General features: G+C 38.4%; 1 protein-coding gene across 2 annotated transcripts in view; it reads right to left on the reverse strand.

The window, feature by feature from the left end:
- LOC143036360 (solute carrier family 12 member 4-like) overlaps positions 1 to 13,283 on the reverse strand; it is a 58,613-nt gene that overhangs the window by 20,632 nt on the left and 24,698 nt on the right. For both annotated transcript variants that reach the window (XM_076203609.1, XM_076203608.1), the window contains one exon: positions 4,708 to 4,824. In XM_076203609.1, coding sequence (XP_076059724.1) covers positions 4,708 to 4,824 — 117 coding nt within the window. The remainder of the gene's footprint in view (positions 1 to 4,707; positions 4,825 to 13,283) is intronic.

Raw genomic sequence — 13,283 nt, forward strand, 5'->3', positions numbered from 1 at the left:
AGGAACTTAGTGACAGAGTTTGAGAAGGTGTGTGAAAGAAGGAAGTTGAAAATGTGGGTAAAAGTAAGGTGATGAGATGTACAAGAGAGGGTGGCAGGAAATTGGAAGCAAGTATTAAGGGAGAGAGACTGGAGGGAGTGGATTGCTTTAATTACTTGGGGGCAAATGTGGCAGTAAAGGGAGTGGAGGTGGAGGTAGAATGTAGATTGAGAGAGGCAAGTAAATGCCTTGAGGTATTAAAAGTATGATGAGAAATAGACATTTAGGAATGGATGCTAAAAGATTGTATGAAGGAGTGATTGTACCAGCATCACTGTATGGGGCAGAAACATAAGAGAAGAAGAGTTTAAATGTGTTTGAGATGAAATACCTGAGAAATACAGTAGGGGTTGCTAGGCTAGAGTGAGAAATGAGGAGGTGAGTGGGGGTGGAAAGGGAGTTGGGAGATAGGGTTGATGAAAGAGTATTGGGATGGTCTGGACATGTGGAAAGAATAAGTGAAGAAAGATTAGTAAAAGAGGTGTGGAAAGCAGAGGTGGAAAGAATGAACATAAGGGTGTGACCAAGGATGAGATGAATGGATAGGGTAAAGGGGCATTGTGAAAGTGGGGTATGTCTGTTGAGGAAGGGAGAAGACAGAAGATAGGGGTGAATGGAGAATGATTGTGTATGGATGATGCTGTAATGCATGGAAGGGAGTGGTTGGGGGATAGTTGATGAGGGCGTATGTGTGAACAGTATTTTGATGCAGTCCAACGTGATTTCTCCTCATCTTCTCTTTTTCTACATGAGGGGATGGAGAGGGGGTGTCACTGATTAAATGAAGCAGCCTTACTGTGGATGTGCTGTGTCTTGCTGCAGTGGGAGGGATGGAGAGATGGTGAATGGGAATAGAGTATGTGGGGATGAAATGGGTAGCAGTGGATTTTTGCCTTTGACTTTGGCTATCTCTTTTGTAAAGGGGAAAAAGCCCTTGGTGTGTGTATGTATGTATGTACCTTCGACTTTCTCTTATCATATACTCCATCTCAAACTACATCTAACCTTGCCACAAGCACAGTGTCATCAGCAAACAACAACAGGCTTACCCCCCTCCTCTATGGCCAATCATCTCCAATTACTTACCCATCACTCTTACAGTTACCTCCCTGTACCACCCCACCCCCTATCCGAGAGTTGACACCTTGATGTGGTGGATAGGCTTGAGAATCTTAATGATTATAAAATCTATGTCAATAGAGAGGAAATCTCTGCAGGGTCACCCATATTGAACAGGTTTTGTAAGGAAGATCAGACAAAGAGCAGCTCACATGCACAGTTGCAGGACCCATTGCTAACTGGCACGGCCCTGATGGTGAACAGCGAAATTCCTCATAGATATATGGGATAATGTCATAATGGGAGAGGTTTGTGGATGGAAGGGTGGCAAATAAAGCATTAATGGACTATGAAGTGGTAACCTGGGGTATAGTAGGAAGAGTTAGGGATGTACATGTTCTATGGGGAGGGAGTGGAGGAATATCAGATAATTTTTGGTGGAAGGTAAGTTGAGAGTGGAGGATAGATGGAGAAAGAGGAAAAGGACAGAAGGGAGGGAGGTGCTTAAAGTAAACTGTTTAAATGACAAAGAAAAGGAAGAGTACAAGAAGCTGAGAGAGGAGTGGGAGGGAGTGAAGGATAGAGTAGAACTAAGAGTGGAGGAGGAATGGGGAAGGTTCAAGGAGGAAGTCACAAGGCATGCAAAGTTGGCGTGTAGAACAAGAAGGATGGGAGGAAATGGAAGGGTAGTGAGTCGTGGGATGATGAAGAAAAGTGAGTGGTAGGATGAGGAAGTAAAGAAGGGTGTAGAAGAGAAGAAATGAGCATTCACTGATTGGTTACAAAATAGGATGAGAGAACTGTATGAGAAGTACAAAGAAACGAGAAGTAAAGCATAGATAAAGGAAGCAAAAAGAAGAGATGTGAAATGGGTTAAGAGTATGAGAGAAATTTTTGAAAGTAATAAAAAGATGTTTTGGAAAGAAATTAAGAGAGGAAGAGGCGGCAAATCAAGTAGAGAAGAAAAGGTAAAAGGTGCAGATGGAGAAATGATAATGGAAGAGACAGCAGTAAGAGGAAGATGGGCAGAGTATTTTAGGGAGTTGCTAAATGTGATGGAGGATAGGGAGGAAAAGGTAGTTGCAGTGGGAGGTGCTAAGAAAATGTGAGTGATGAGTGAGGAAAATGGAGGAGAAATAAGGGAAAATGAGGTGAAAGCAGTTATTAAAATGATTAGAGCAGGTAAGGGACCTGAGTTGGATGGGTCTCATGCAGAGTGTCTAAAAAGGGAGATACAGTGATGTTGGACTGAATGGTGAGGTTGTTTTATATTTAACCCCTTCCATACGGTGCCGCACACGTAGGCGTCATGGACTTAGATCTCGGTGGCAGCAACCAATGCCAGCCGTACGACGTGTCGTAATAATACTCGCATCATAAAATATAGTCACCGCTTATATCGATCGTTCTCTCTTCACCCGTAAATTTTGATAACCATAGAAAATGCGATTACAAAAGAATTAGAAAGAATGTCATTATGGAGGGGCGACTACAATAAATATAATCAAGACGCCGATATGGCAGCCTCGCGAATACACTCGCTCCCCATGACGCCTACGTGTGCGGCACCGTATGGAAGGGGTTAAGAGAGGGTAGAGTGTCAGACGACTGGAGGAGTGCCTGCATAGTTCCACTTTACAAGGGAATCGGAGACAAGTGTAAGTGTATTAGTTTCAGAGGAATCAGTTTGTTGATTGGAGTTCAGAAGTCTTATGGGAGGGTTCTGATTGAGAGGATTAGGAGAGGAATAGAGGGAGTAATTGGTGAGGAACAGTGTGGGTTTAGGACAGGTAGGGGTTGCATGGATCAGATTTTTGTGGAAAGACAGATATGTGAGAAAACTTTAGGAAAAGGTAAGGATGTTTTGGGCCTTTATGGATTTAGAGAAGGCTTATGACAGGGTAGACAGGAAGGCACTATGGGAGGTACTGCAGATATATGAGATAGGAGGAAAACTGTTAAGAGCAATCAAGAATTTACGAGAGTAGTAGAGCCTGTGTTAGAATTAGAAATGGAGAGAGTGAGTGGTTTGAGGTCAAGGTGAGACTTTGTTAGGGATGTATTATGTTGCCTTGGCTGCTTGATTTATATATGGAAGGGGTGGTGCAAGAGGTAAATGCAAGGGTAATGGGTTGGGGATTGAAAAAGGTTAAAGAATATGGAGAAAAATGGGAGATAAGCCAGTTGTGGTTTGCTGACGACATTGCACTTCTGGCAAGATCAGAGGAGGGATTGACGAAGTTAGTGACTGAGTTTGGGACAGTGTACAAAAGAGGGAAGTTGAAGATAAACGTGGGTAAAAGTAAGGTGATGAGATGTACAAGGGGTGGATGGCAGCAAATTGGAAGTGAGTATTAAGGGAGTGAGGCTGGAGGAAGTGGATAGCTTTAGATATTTGGGGGCACATGTGGCAGGGAAGGGAGGAATGGTGGTCAAGGTAAAATGTAGATTGGGATATTAAAAAATATAACGAGAAATAGACATTTGGGAATGGATGCCAAGAGGAAATTGTATGAAGGAGTGAATGTGCTGACAGCATTGTATGGGGGAGAAACATGGAACAAGGTAGGAAGAAAGGAGTTTGAATGTGTTTGAGATGAGGTGCTGAGAAGTATGAAAGGGGTTACTAGGCAAGAGTGAGAAACAAGGAGGTGAGGAAGACAGCAGGGCTGGAAAAGGAGCTGGGAGATACGGTTGATGAAAGAGTATTGGGATGATTTGGACACATGGAAAGAATGAGTGACGATTAATAATAGAGGGGTGGAAGGCAGAGGTGGAAGGAGTGAACATGAGAGGGTGACCAAGGATGAGATGGATGAGGTAAAAGGGGCACTGGAAAAGAGGGGAATGTCTGCTGTGGAAGGGAGAAGACAGAAGATAGGGGAGAATGAAAAAATAGTATATTTAAGTTAACCCATCCTCTGTAAAACCATGATGAAGGGGATCATAGTTAGTGATTGTAATATACGTATCTTCAAATATCTTTTTCTCTGATAGTGGGATATTCAGTATATATATATATATATATATATATATATATATATATATATATGTATGTATGAATGTATGTATATATATATGTATATATATGTATATATATATATTTATATATATATATTTATATATATATACATATATATATATAAAAGTCTAAATAAAAACATTCTTCTAAAAAACGCTGTGGAAGGGGAAAACAGGGGATTAGAGCGTGGATAGCTGGAGCCGTAGGCCGCTGTTTGCGCAGCCATGCCCCCGGCGAAGGTGGGGAGGGCGAAGCCCACGGCTTGTATATATATATATATATATATATATATATATATATATATATATATATATATATATATATATATATATATATATATATACATATATATATATATATATATATATATATATATATGTATATCAGAGAACATTATCCTGGTCAAATTAGCCGTAGGGTTAAAATCGCCATATCTTATTTAAGTGCATACAATTAATAATAATAAAGGTAAAATTTTAAGATAGAAAAAATATATGCGCCTAAAGTCAACATTGGGAGTACTACACTACAATTAGGTAAATTGGTTTAATACATGTTCATACAATATTTTGTACTGCTACACATACCTCATCTGCAACTACATTATCCATTTCTTTTTCTGGTGCTGGCTCCTCTTCTTTGAATCGCACCTTACTTGCAGAATGCTCACCAGTTGGATGGTGATGATCAACAATTGCTTGAACCTGAATAATGAGGATGTATTTGTTAGGATGTCTTTATAATTATGAGAATATTCAAAATTTCAAGTAAAGCGGTGGTTACAGATCTCACGTGCTTCTAAACAGCTGTATTTGCACTTTGAAATGGACCAAATGAGAGACATTTTATTTGTTACTACATGAAAAATACTATACTAAACATTTTCAAGACTCAAAGAATGGACAACCTTGTGTAAGACTGCACGTATAATACAAGTCCATAAGGCCTAGCATATGTTAATCATAATTTTATACCATCTAGCTGTTTTGCATGTGATATAGAACATGAGTCTTTCCTTATATAAACACACACACACACACACCCATAACTCAATGGTGTATTAGTAGCATTCGCAACCACTGCTACAGCGGTCCAAGTTTGAATCCCACCCAGGACTGAAATAATTTCAGTATCACTGCACTGCGAGTTGTTACTCCAATTCTCGTGGGCTGAGAGTTGGGTGTGTGTGCATGTGTAAGGTCACAGCATTACCCATAGATCAGTCATATATGAGCTTTGAGCACTCATCTGGGAGGGTAATAGTTGTCAATCACAAGTCCAACATGTGATCCAAGACCATGGTGAACCATGGTGAATCACACAAACACACACACACATAAATATATATATATATATACATATACAGGGTGCTCAGGATAAATTTGATAATTTTTTATTTTCTATCGTTTCAGAACCATTTGAAGGATTTAATAGCAGTAAAATGCAATGGATAGCTGATTCTGTGTACTATTGGTGGGTGTGAGAGCTTGAGAGCATGGACAATTGGAAAGCACCAAAATATTGGAACAGGGTGACCTGTATCATGATGATTTGTGCTGGATTAAATTTTTTTGAGATCTTAGCTCCAGCTCAGTGCTCCTTGAATATTGTGAAGGCCATGAGATGTGAGCTGGAGAATTGCAACTGAGACGTAGAAGCAGTGGCTAGCAGGAAGGATCATAGCAGGTGTTCTGACTCAGTATGCACAACAAAATTCATCGAGAAGCTGCAAAATAAGGTGCAGCAAGATCCAGGCAAGGTAATGCAAACATTGGTGAGAGACATGGGCATCAGATTGGCGACTATGAAGAAAGCACTGAACAAGGATCTTCACTACTCATCATACAAGAGATGCAAGGGCCAACTACTCACCGCCAAGGCCCAAGAGAACACCTTACAAAGGCCAAGAAATTCCTCAACAAGGTTAAACACCCAATCAAGCCGGGGATGGTCTGGTTCTTCTCAAACAAGAAGAACGTCTGCCAGGACCAGGTGCACAATGCAGAGAACAACAGGTGGCTAGCCTACAGTCCGCGCAAAGTCCTGCAATTCATGAAGATCGAGTTCCTTCAAACTGTGATGGTCTTTGGGTGCATTTCCAGTGAAGGCCATGTCATGCTGCCCCACATCTTTGAAGAGGGACTCAGACTCATTTCAGATGGCTATATTGAGTTGCCCACTGTTGTCAAAAGCTGGGTGGAGAGGGTGGCTGTGGGAAGACCATACATATGGTAGCAGGACTCAGCTCCATGTCACACCTCTGGGAAATCCAGAAGTGGCTGTCTGAAAATGTCTGACTTCACCAGTCCCAACATTTAGCCACCCAACTTGCCTGATTGCAACCCCATGCACTATTATGTGTGGGGCACAGTTGAAAAAGACACCAATCGTACTGCGTACAACACAATTGGATGAGGCAACAGTGTGTGCAAATACTATATAAGAATTTAAGAACAAACTTGATGCTGAAAGGTACAAAGATGAGTCACTACAAGCATAGCTCCCTTCTCATATAATACAACTAGGTATATACCAAGGATGAGTTGATTGCCAGGATCAAACTGGTGTTCAGGTGTCTCTCAAAGGACACCATGAAGGCCCCTTGCTACAGGTTCAGGACATGGTGGAGGCTCAGGGAGACTTCTTTGAGTCAGCTGTATTTGCCAAAGATCCTCTAAGATATGTACTTTGTATTTTGAGAATACATCAATTTTTGGCCAAGATATGATGTTTTTCTCTCCTTTCCGAAAAAGTGTCAAATTTATCCTGAACACCCTGTGTATATATATATATATATGTATATATATATATATATATACATATATATATATATATATATATATATATATACACACACACACACACGAGTGTGTGTGTGTATATATACCAAACTTTACAAGTAAACAAATTTTTCTAAAATGTACTTGTTATGTTAGATGAAAAGAGCAAAACACAAAGAGCATCTTCAGACAAGGATGAAGGTTCAACATCATTCATGGACTTCTACATACCCTTTTTAATAAAAAGCTTACGGGTAAACTAATGGCATATTGGTAAGCTTATGACTTGTTAAACTGTAAGTACAAAATTCAAGTACGCAGTCTTGTATGATGGTAACCTTATCCTTTCATCCTCCACATTATCAATGCAAAAACAGGGTGCCATCATCATGCCTCACATTAATGACACCTTTCAATCATGGACAGGTGTCACTTGTTTGCTAGTTATGTTATTGTCCAAGCATTCCCTATGTTATGTTACTTGTCCAATTATTCTGTATGGACAATATCAATATCAGACAATATTAATGAATTCTAACCTTACTAAAAGAGTGAAATACCAAGGAATTTTGATGATTATTACAGTAGATGACCACAAGTCTGGACATTTTACTTTCTACAACCAGAGTTTGGTATCACTATAACATTAAGGGAGCATTTCCGGCAATTATTAAAAAATGTTTAGTACATGAGTGAATTTTAGGTAAACATTTCAAAAGAATCTCTATGATGGTGGCAACACTCATACAAAGTTATACAACTGTAATTTTTGGATTTTGCAAGCCCTATACAGGCCCCTAATCTCACTGAGACACACCACAACACCCTACAGATCATACATAACAAAGCCTTTAAGACAATTACAGGCTGTACATATACAACACCTACAAACCATCTACACCAGCGTTTCTCAACCTTTTTACCCTTGCATAACCCTTAAAATAAGTTCCATGTCTCAAGGAATCCCTCCGCAAAAAAAAAAAAAAAAAAAAAACCCTGTAATTTTTGGATTTTGCAAGCCCTAAACAGGCCCCTAATCTCACTGAGACACACCACAACACCCTACAGATCATACATAACAAAGCCTTTAAGACAATTACAAGCTGTACATATACAACACCTACAAACCATCTACACCAGCGTTTCTCAACCTTTTTACCCTTGCATAACTACGGTAAATATAACAAAAGAAAAAATTAAAAGGTGTATAGACAAACTCAAAGTTAATAAAACACCAGGGCCTGACGGTTGGCATCCAAGAATCTTAAAGGAAATGAAAAATGAGATTGTTGTTCCATTAGAAATTATTTTCAAGAAATCCATCATATCCGGAGATGTCCCAAGAGAATGGAAGCTAGCTAACGTTACTCCCATATTCAAAAAAGGTGACAAAAAGAAACCAAATAACTATAGGCCTATAAGTTTGACTTCGATCGTAGGAAAAATAATGGAAACTATCATCAGAGATGATATAGAATTTCATTTAGAAAGTAACCGTTTGATAAATGATAGCCAGCATGGTTTCAGACGGAAACGTTCTTGCGTGACTAACTTACTCGAATTCTACAACACAGTTATCTCGAATTATGACAAAAGAAACAATATAGATTTAATATATCTAGACTTTGCAAAAGCTTTTGATACCGTCCCACACGAAAGACTACTTACTAAATTAGCTTTGCATGGAATAAGTGGTAGCCTATTAGGTTGGACTAGTAATTGGTTGAAAGGTCGAAAACAGAGAGTTGTTTTAAATGGAAAAACTTCTGGATGGAAAAATGTTGCAAGTGGAGTTCCTCAGGGTTCCGTTCTTGGGCCACTTCTATTCATAGTATATATAAATGATATAGACAATGGACTAAAATCTACTGTTTCCAAATTTGCTGATGATACAAAACTGTGCGGAGTGGCAAATGATCACTCAAACCAATTAGATATTCAAGAAGATTTAGATCAATTACAGCAATGGTCTGAAAAGTGGCTAATGAAATTTAACACAAGTAAATGCAAGGTAATGCACATAGATAAAAATAACAGTAAGTACGATTACAAGTTATTTGGAAATTCGTTAACAAAAGTGGATAGTGAAAAAGATCTCGGCGTAATTATCAGTAACGACCTCAAATCATCCAAGCAGTGTATTTCAGCCTCTGAGAAAGCAAATAAGATTCTGGGATTGATTGCGCGATCTTTTGATTTCAAAAGTCCATCACTCATTAACAAGCTATATAAATCGTTAGTTCGTCCACATTTGGAATATGCTGTTTCCGTATGGTCACCGAATCTCATTAAAGACATTGACAGACTGGAAAAAGTACAACGGCGAGCCACAAAACTCATTCCAAATATCAAAAATAAATCATACGAAAATCGACTTAAGCACATGAATCTGTTTTCCCTAAAAAAGCGTAGACTCAGAGGTGACTTGATACAGGTCTTTAAGATTTTAAAGGGAATTGACAACATCAAAAGTGACCAAATTTTCACATTGAATGAGAATCAGACAAGAAACAATGGTCTCAAACTGTCCGGAAATAGATTCAATTTGGAAGTAGGTAGAAACAACTTTGCCAACCGTGTAGTTAATGAATGGAATAAACTTCCTGCACAGGTAGTGCAATGTAGTTCAGTTCGAAGCTTTAAGAATCATTTAGATAAATACCTAAGTAAGATGCTGTAATGATTATAATTTATGTTATATTATTTGTTTTTGTTTTGTTATAATTTGTCTGTCTGATTTTCATTTATTATTAGTTATATGTCAATTTATAATCATTTACTATTTACCTTTTTGTTTGTTATTCAACTATACCTATGCATTTATTTATGTATTTTATTTGTTATTTTTACATTATTATAGTTTTAATTTATTATTATGATTTTTTTTTTTTGCATCCGACCTAGATATGGATCAAAAGGTCTCCTGTCGGCATGCTACGCCTTTGTAATCCTTTGTAAACCCTTAAAATAAGTTCCATGTCTCAAGGAATCCCTCCGCAAAAAAAAAAAAAAATATACCATAATGGTATCTTTCTCATTTCATTTTATTTTTTGTAATAGTAGGTTAGATAGGATGATGTCTACATTACATTATTACATTAACCAAGAATATGTCGTGCATGTATAATTATATTACGTATATGAAATTAAATGAAAAATCAAAAGTGCATTAGCTTATCTCACTTGTTCTTGCGGAACCCTTAGGGACTTTTGTGGAACCCTGGTGGAGAAACACTGATCTACACCATGAAACCAAAGTTCTTAAAGTCAAGGATCACCTTGACATGAGAGGCACACAAATGCTGCAGCCTCAACACAGCACACCTATTACAGGAAAATACAAAATTGGTACAAAGGAAATTAAAAAAGTCAATTTGGAAAGGGATATAGGAGTAACTATCACCAATAACATGACACCAAACGTATCAACAAATTAGTAAGAGAAACTTTCAATTTATTAAGATCAATGAAAGTAGCTTTTGACTACATGGATGAAGAAATGGTAAAGAAAATACTAGTTACATTGATAAGACCAAAATTGGAGTACGCTGCAACATTATGGACACCTAGTACTAAAAAGAACATAAAGAAATTAGAAAGAATTCAAAGAGCAATGACAAAGATGGCACCAACACTCTCCAAGTTGATATACAAACAAAGATTGGAGAAACTCTATCTACCCTGGAATAAAGAAGAGAAAGAGGAGACCTGCTAACCATATACAGAATTATGAAAGGGATGGAAGTCCTTGATAGACATGACTTATTAAAGTGGGATAGAAGAAAAACCAGAGGACACAAAGAGAAACTTAAAAAGGATAGCTACATAAGAGATCTGAAAAAGAATAGCTTTTCACACAAATTGAATGAAGAAACGATGAGTGCAAAAACTATACAAGAATTTAAGGTTAAACTGGATACTGAAAGATACAAAAGCGGGTCACTATGAGCATATACACTTTTTGCTAGTTTTACTTCATTCATTCTTTCCATATCCCCAAAATATATCAGTATTATTTGAATCTCATATGGCTGCTCTCCTTCTACTCCCAATCTTGACTTCAACTCTTTATTTCTTACTTTATCATTACTTATATCCTTCACCATACCTCTTAAACACTTCATCACAAACATATTTAGACCTTTCCCTTTTGCCTCCATTAACTCCTTCCCTGGCAACTTTTTTTTTGCCAGAAGTGTTCCAAAATATTTTTTCTTTCTTTTTTAATAGTATTTCTTATGATGTTTTTCTTAAAACTATTCAATTTTCAATTATCTGATATTTCAAAAATAAAGTCTAAGAATTTATTTCCCTATGTAGGCATGGACAAGTTTACTCAATTATTCTCATTATATGAATATATATATATATATGTATATATATATATATATATATATATATATATATACACACACATACATATATACACTTAACCATCCTCATCATGCATAATTGAGGCATCTATCACCATGCAATAGCCAAAATCATGATAGCCAAACTGAAGAACCTATGGTAATAATTCAAATTGACACTAGGACCTCCAAACTGTCATTTTTTTTTTTTTTTTTTTCATCTTGCCCAGTTTTTATACCATATAATAGTATAAAATTGAAGAAATAACATACATACAAAGAATATAAAGAAAATAGAAAGAATCCAGAGAGCAGCAACAAAAATGGCACCTGCACTTGCAAACTTGTCATATGAGGAGAGATTGGCTAAACTGGAGTTACCGACTCAGGAGCAAAGAAGAGAGAGAAAGGTGACCTATTGACCATCTACAGAATCATGAAAGGCACAGAAATACTCAATAGAGAGGACTTGTTAAACTGGGACAAGAGAAGCACAAGAGGACATGGAAAGAAAATCAAAAAGCATAGTTACAGAGTGGTGGGCACTTGGAACAAACTGGACAATGAAATAGTGTGTGCAAAAACCATTCATGAGTTTAACCCCTTCGATATGATGACGCCTACATGGGCATCATGAGGAGCAAGTGGGTACTTGGGGATGCCGATGTCGGCGTCTTGATTATATATATTGTAGTTGTACCTGCGTGACCCCCATACTCTATAAATTGGCTTCATCATATTTTCTATGGTTATCAAAATTTACGGGTGAAAAAGAACAAGCAATACAGTGGCAACTTCATTTTTTATAATGCGAGTATTATGACGCAACATCACACGTCTGGTAGCTAATGCTGCCCGCGAGATTTTGGCCCGTAGTGAAGAGGTTAAGAGCAAACTAGACACTGCGAAATACAAAGGCAGCACACCACAAGCGTAGTTCCCCTTCCTGCAAAATACAACTAGTTAAATATACCAAAGTCTTTTTCCCCCATTACAGGGGAGGTAGCCAAAAAACAAAGACATAAAAATTGCTCCCACCCATTCCATCCCCACATACTCCACTCCCATCCATCCCCCTCCCTCCCTCTTATCATAGCATCTCCTGGAAGATGGGTCATTTCTGCATGCAAGACATGGCATATCCACAGCAAGGCCACTTCATTAAATTGGCGAACCCCCCTCTCCGTCCCCTCATGCAGAAAGGGAGAAGTGGGGAGAAATCCCTTTGGGCTGTGTCAATTTATTTTTCACATACTCCCTCACCCCCATCACTATCCCATTCCCCCTCATGCATCATCCATACACAACCATTCTCCATTCACCCCATCTTCTGTCCTCTCCTGTCCTTCCTCAACAGACATTCCCCTCTTTCCCAATGCCCCTTTTACCCCATCCATCCATGTCATCCTAGGTCAACCACTCATGTTCACTCCTTCCACACCTCTTTTACTAATCTTTCTTCACTCATTCTTTCCATGTGTCCAAACCATCCCAATACTCTTTCATCAACCCTATCTCCCAACTCCCTTTCCACCCCTACTCTCCTCCTCACTTCCTCATTTCTCACTCTATCCAGCCTAGTAACCCCTACCATACTTCTCAATCATTCATCTCAAACACATTCAAACTCCTCTTTTCCTCTCTTGTGTTCCATGTTTCCACCCCATACAGTGTTGTTGGCACAATCACTCCTTCATACAATCTCTTAGCATCCATTCCCAAATGTCTATTCCTCATTACACTTTTCAATCCACCACGGCATTTACTCACTTCTCTCAATCTACATTCTAACTCCACCTCCACTACACCCTTTCCTGCCACATTCACACCCAAGTATCTAAAACTATCCACTTCCTCCAGTCACTCTCCCTTACCCCCTTCCATACGTTGCCGCATACGTAGGCGGCATGAGGAGCAAGTGGATAGGCGAGGCTGCCATATCGGCGTCTTGATTATATTTATTGTAGTTGTCCCTGTGCAATGACATACTCTCTAAACTGTCTTCATCACATTTTCTATGGTTATCAAAAT

This window comes from Oratosquilla oratoria, chromosome 20, assembly GCF_046742065.1.
Source record: "Oratosquilla oratoria isolate Oo_2021 chromosome 20, ASM4674206v1, whole genome shotgun sequence".
In the NCBI taxonomy this organism is placed as follows: Eukaryota; Metazoa; Arthropoda; class Malacostraca; order Stomatopoda; family Squillidae; genus Oratosquilla; species Oratosquilla oratoria.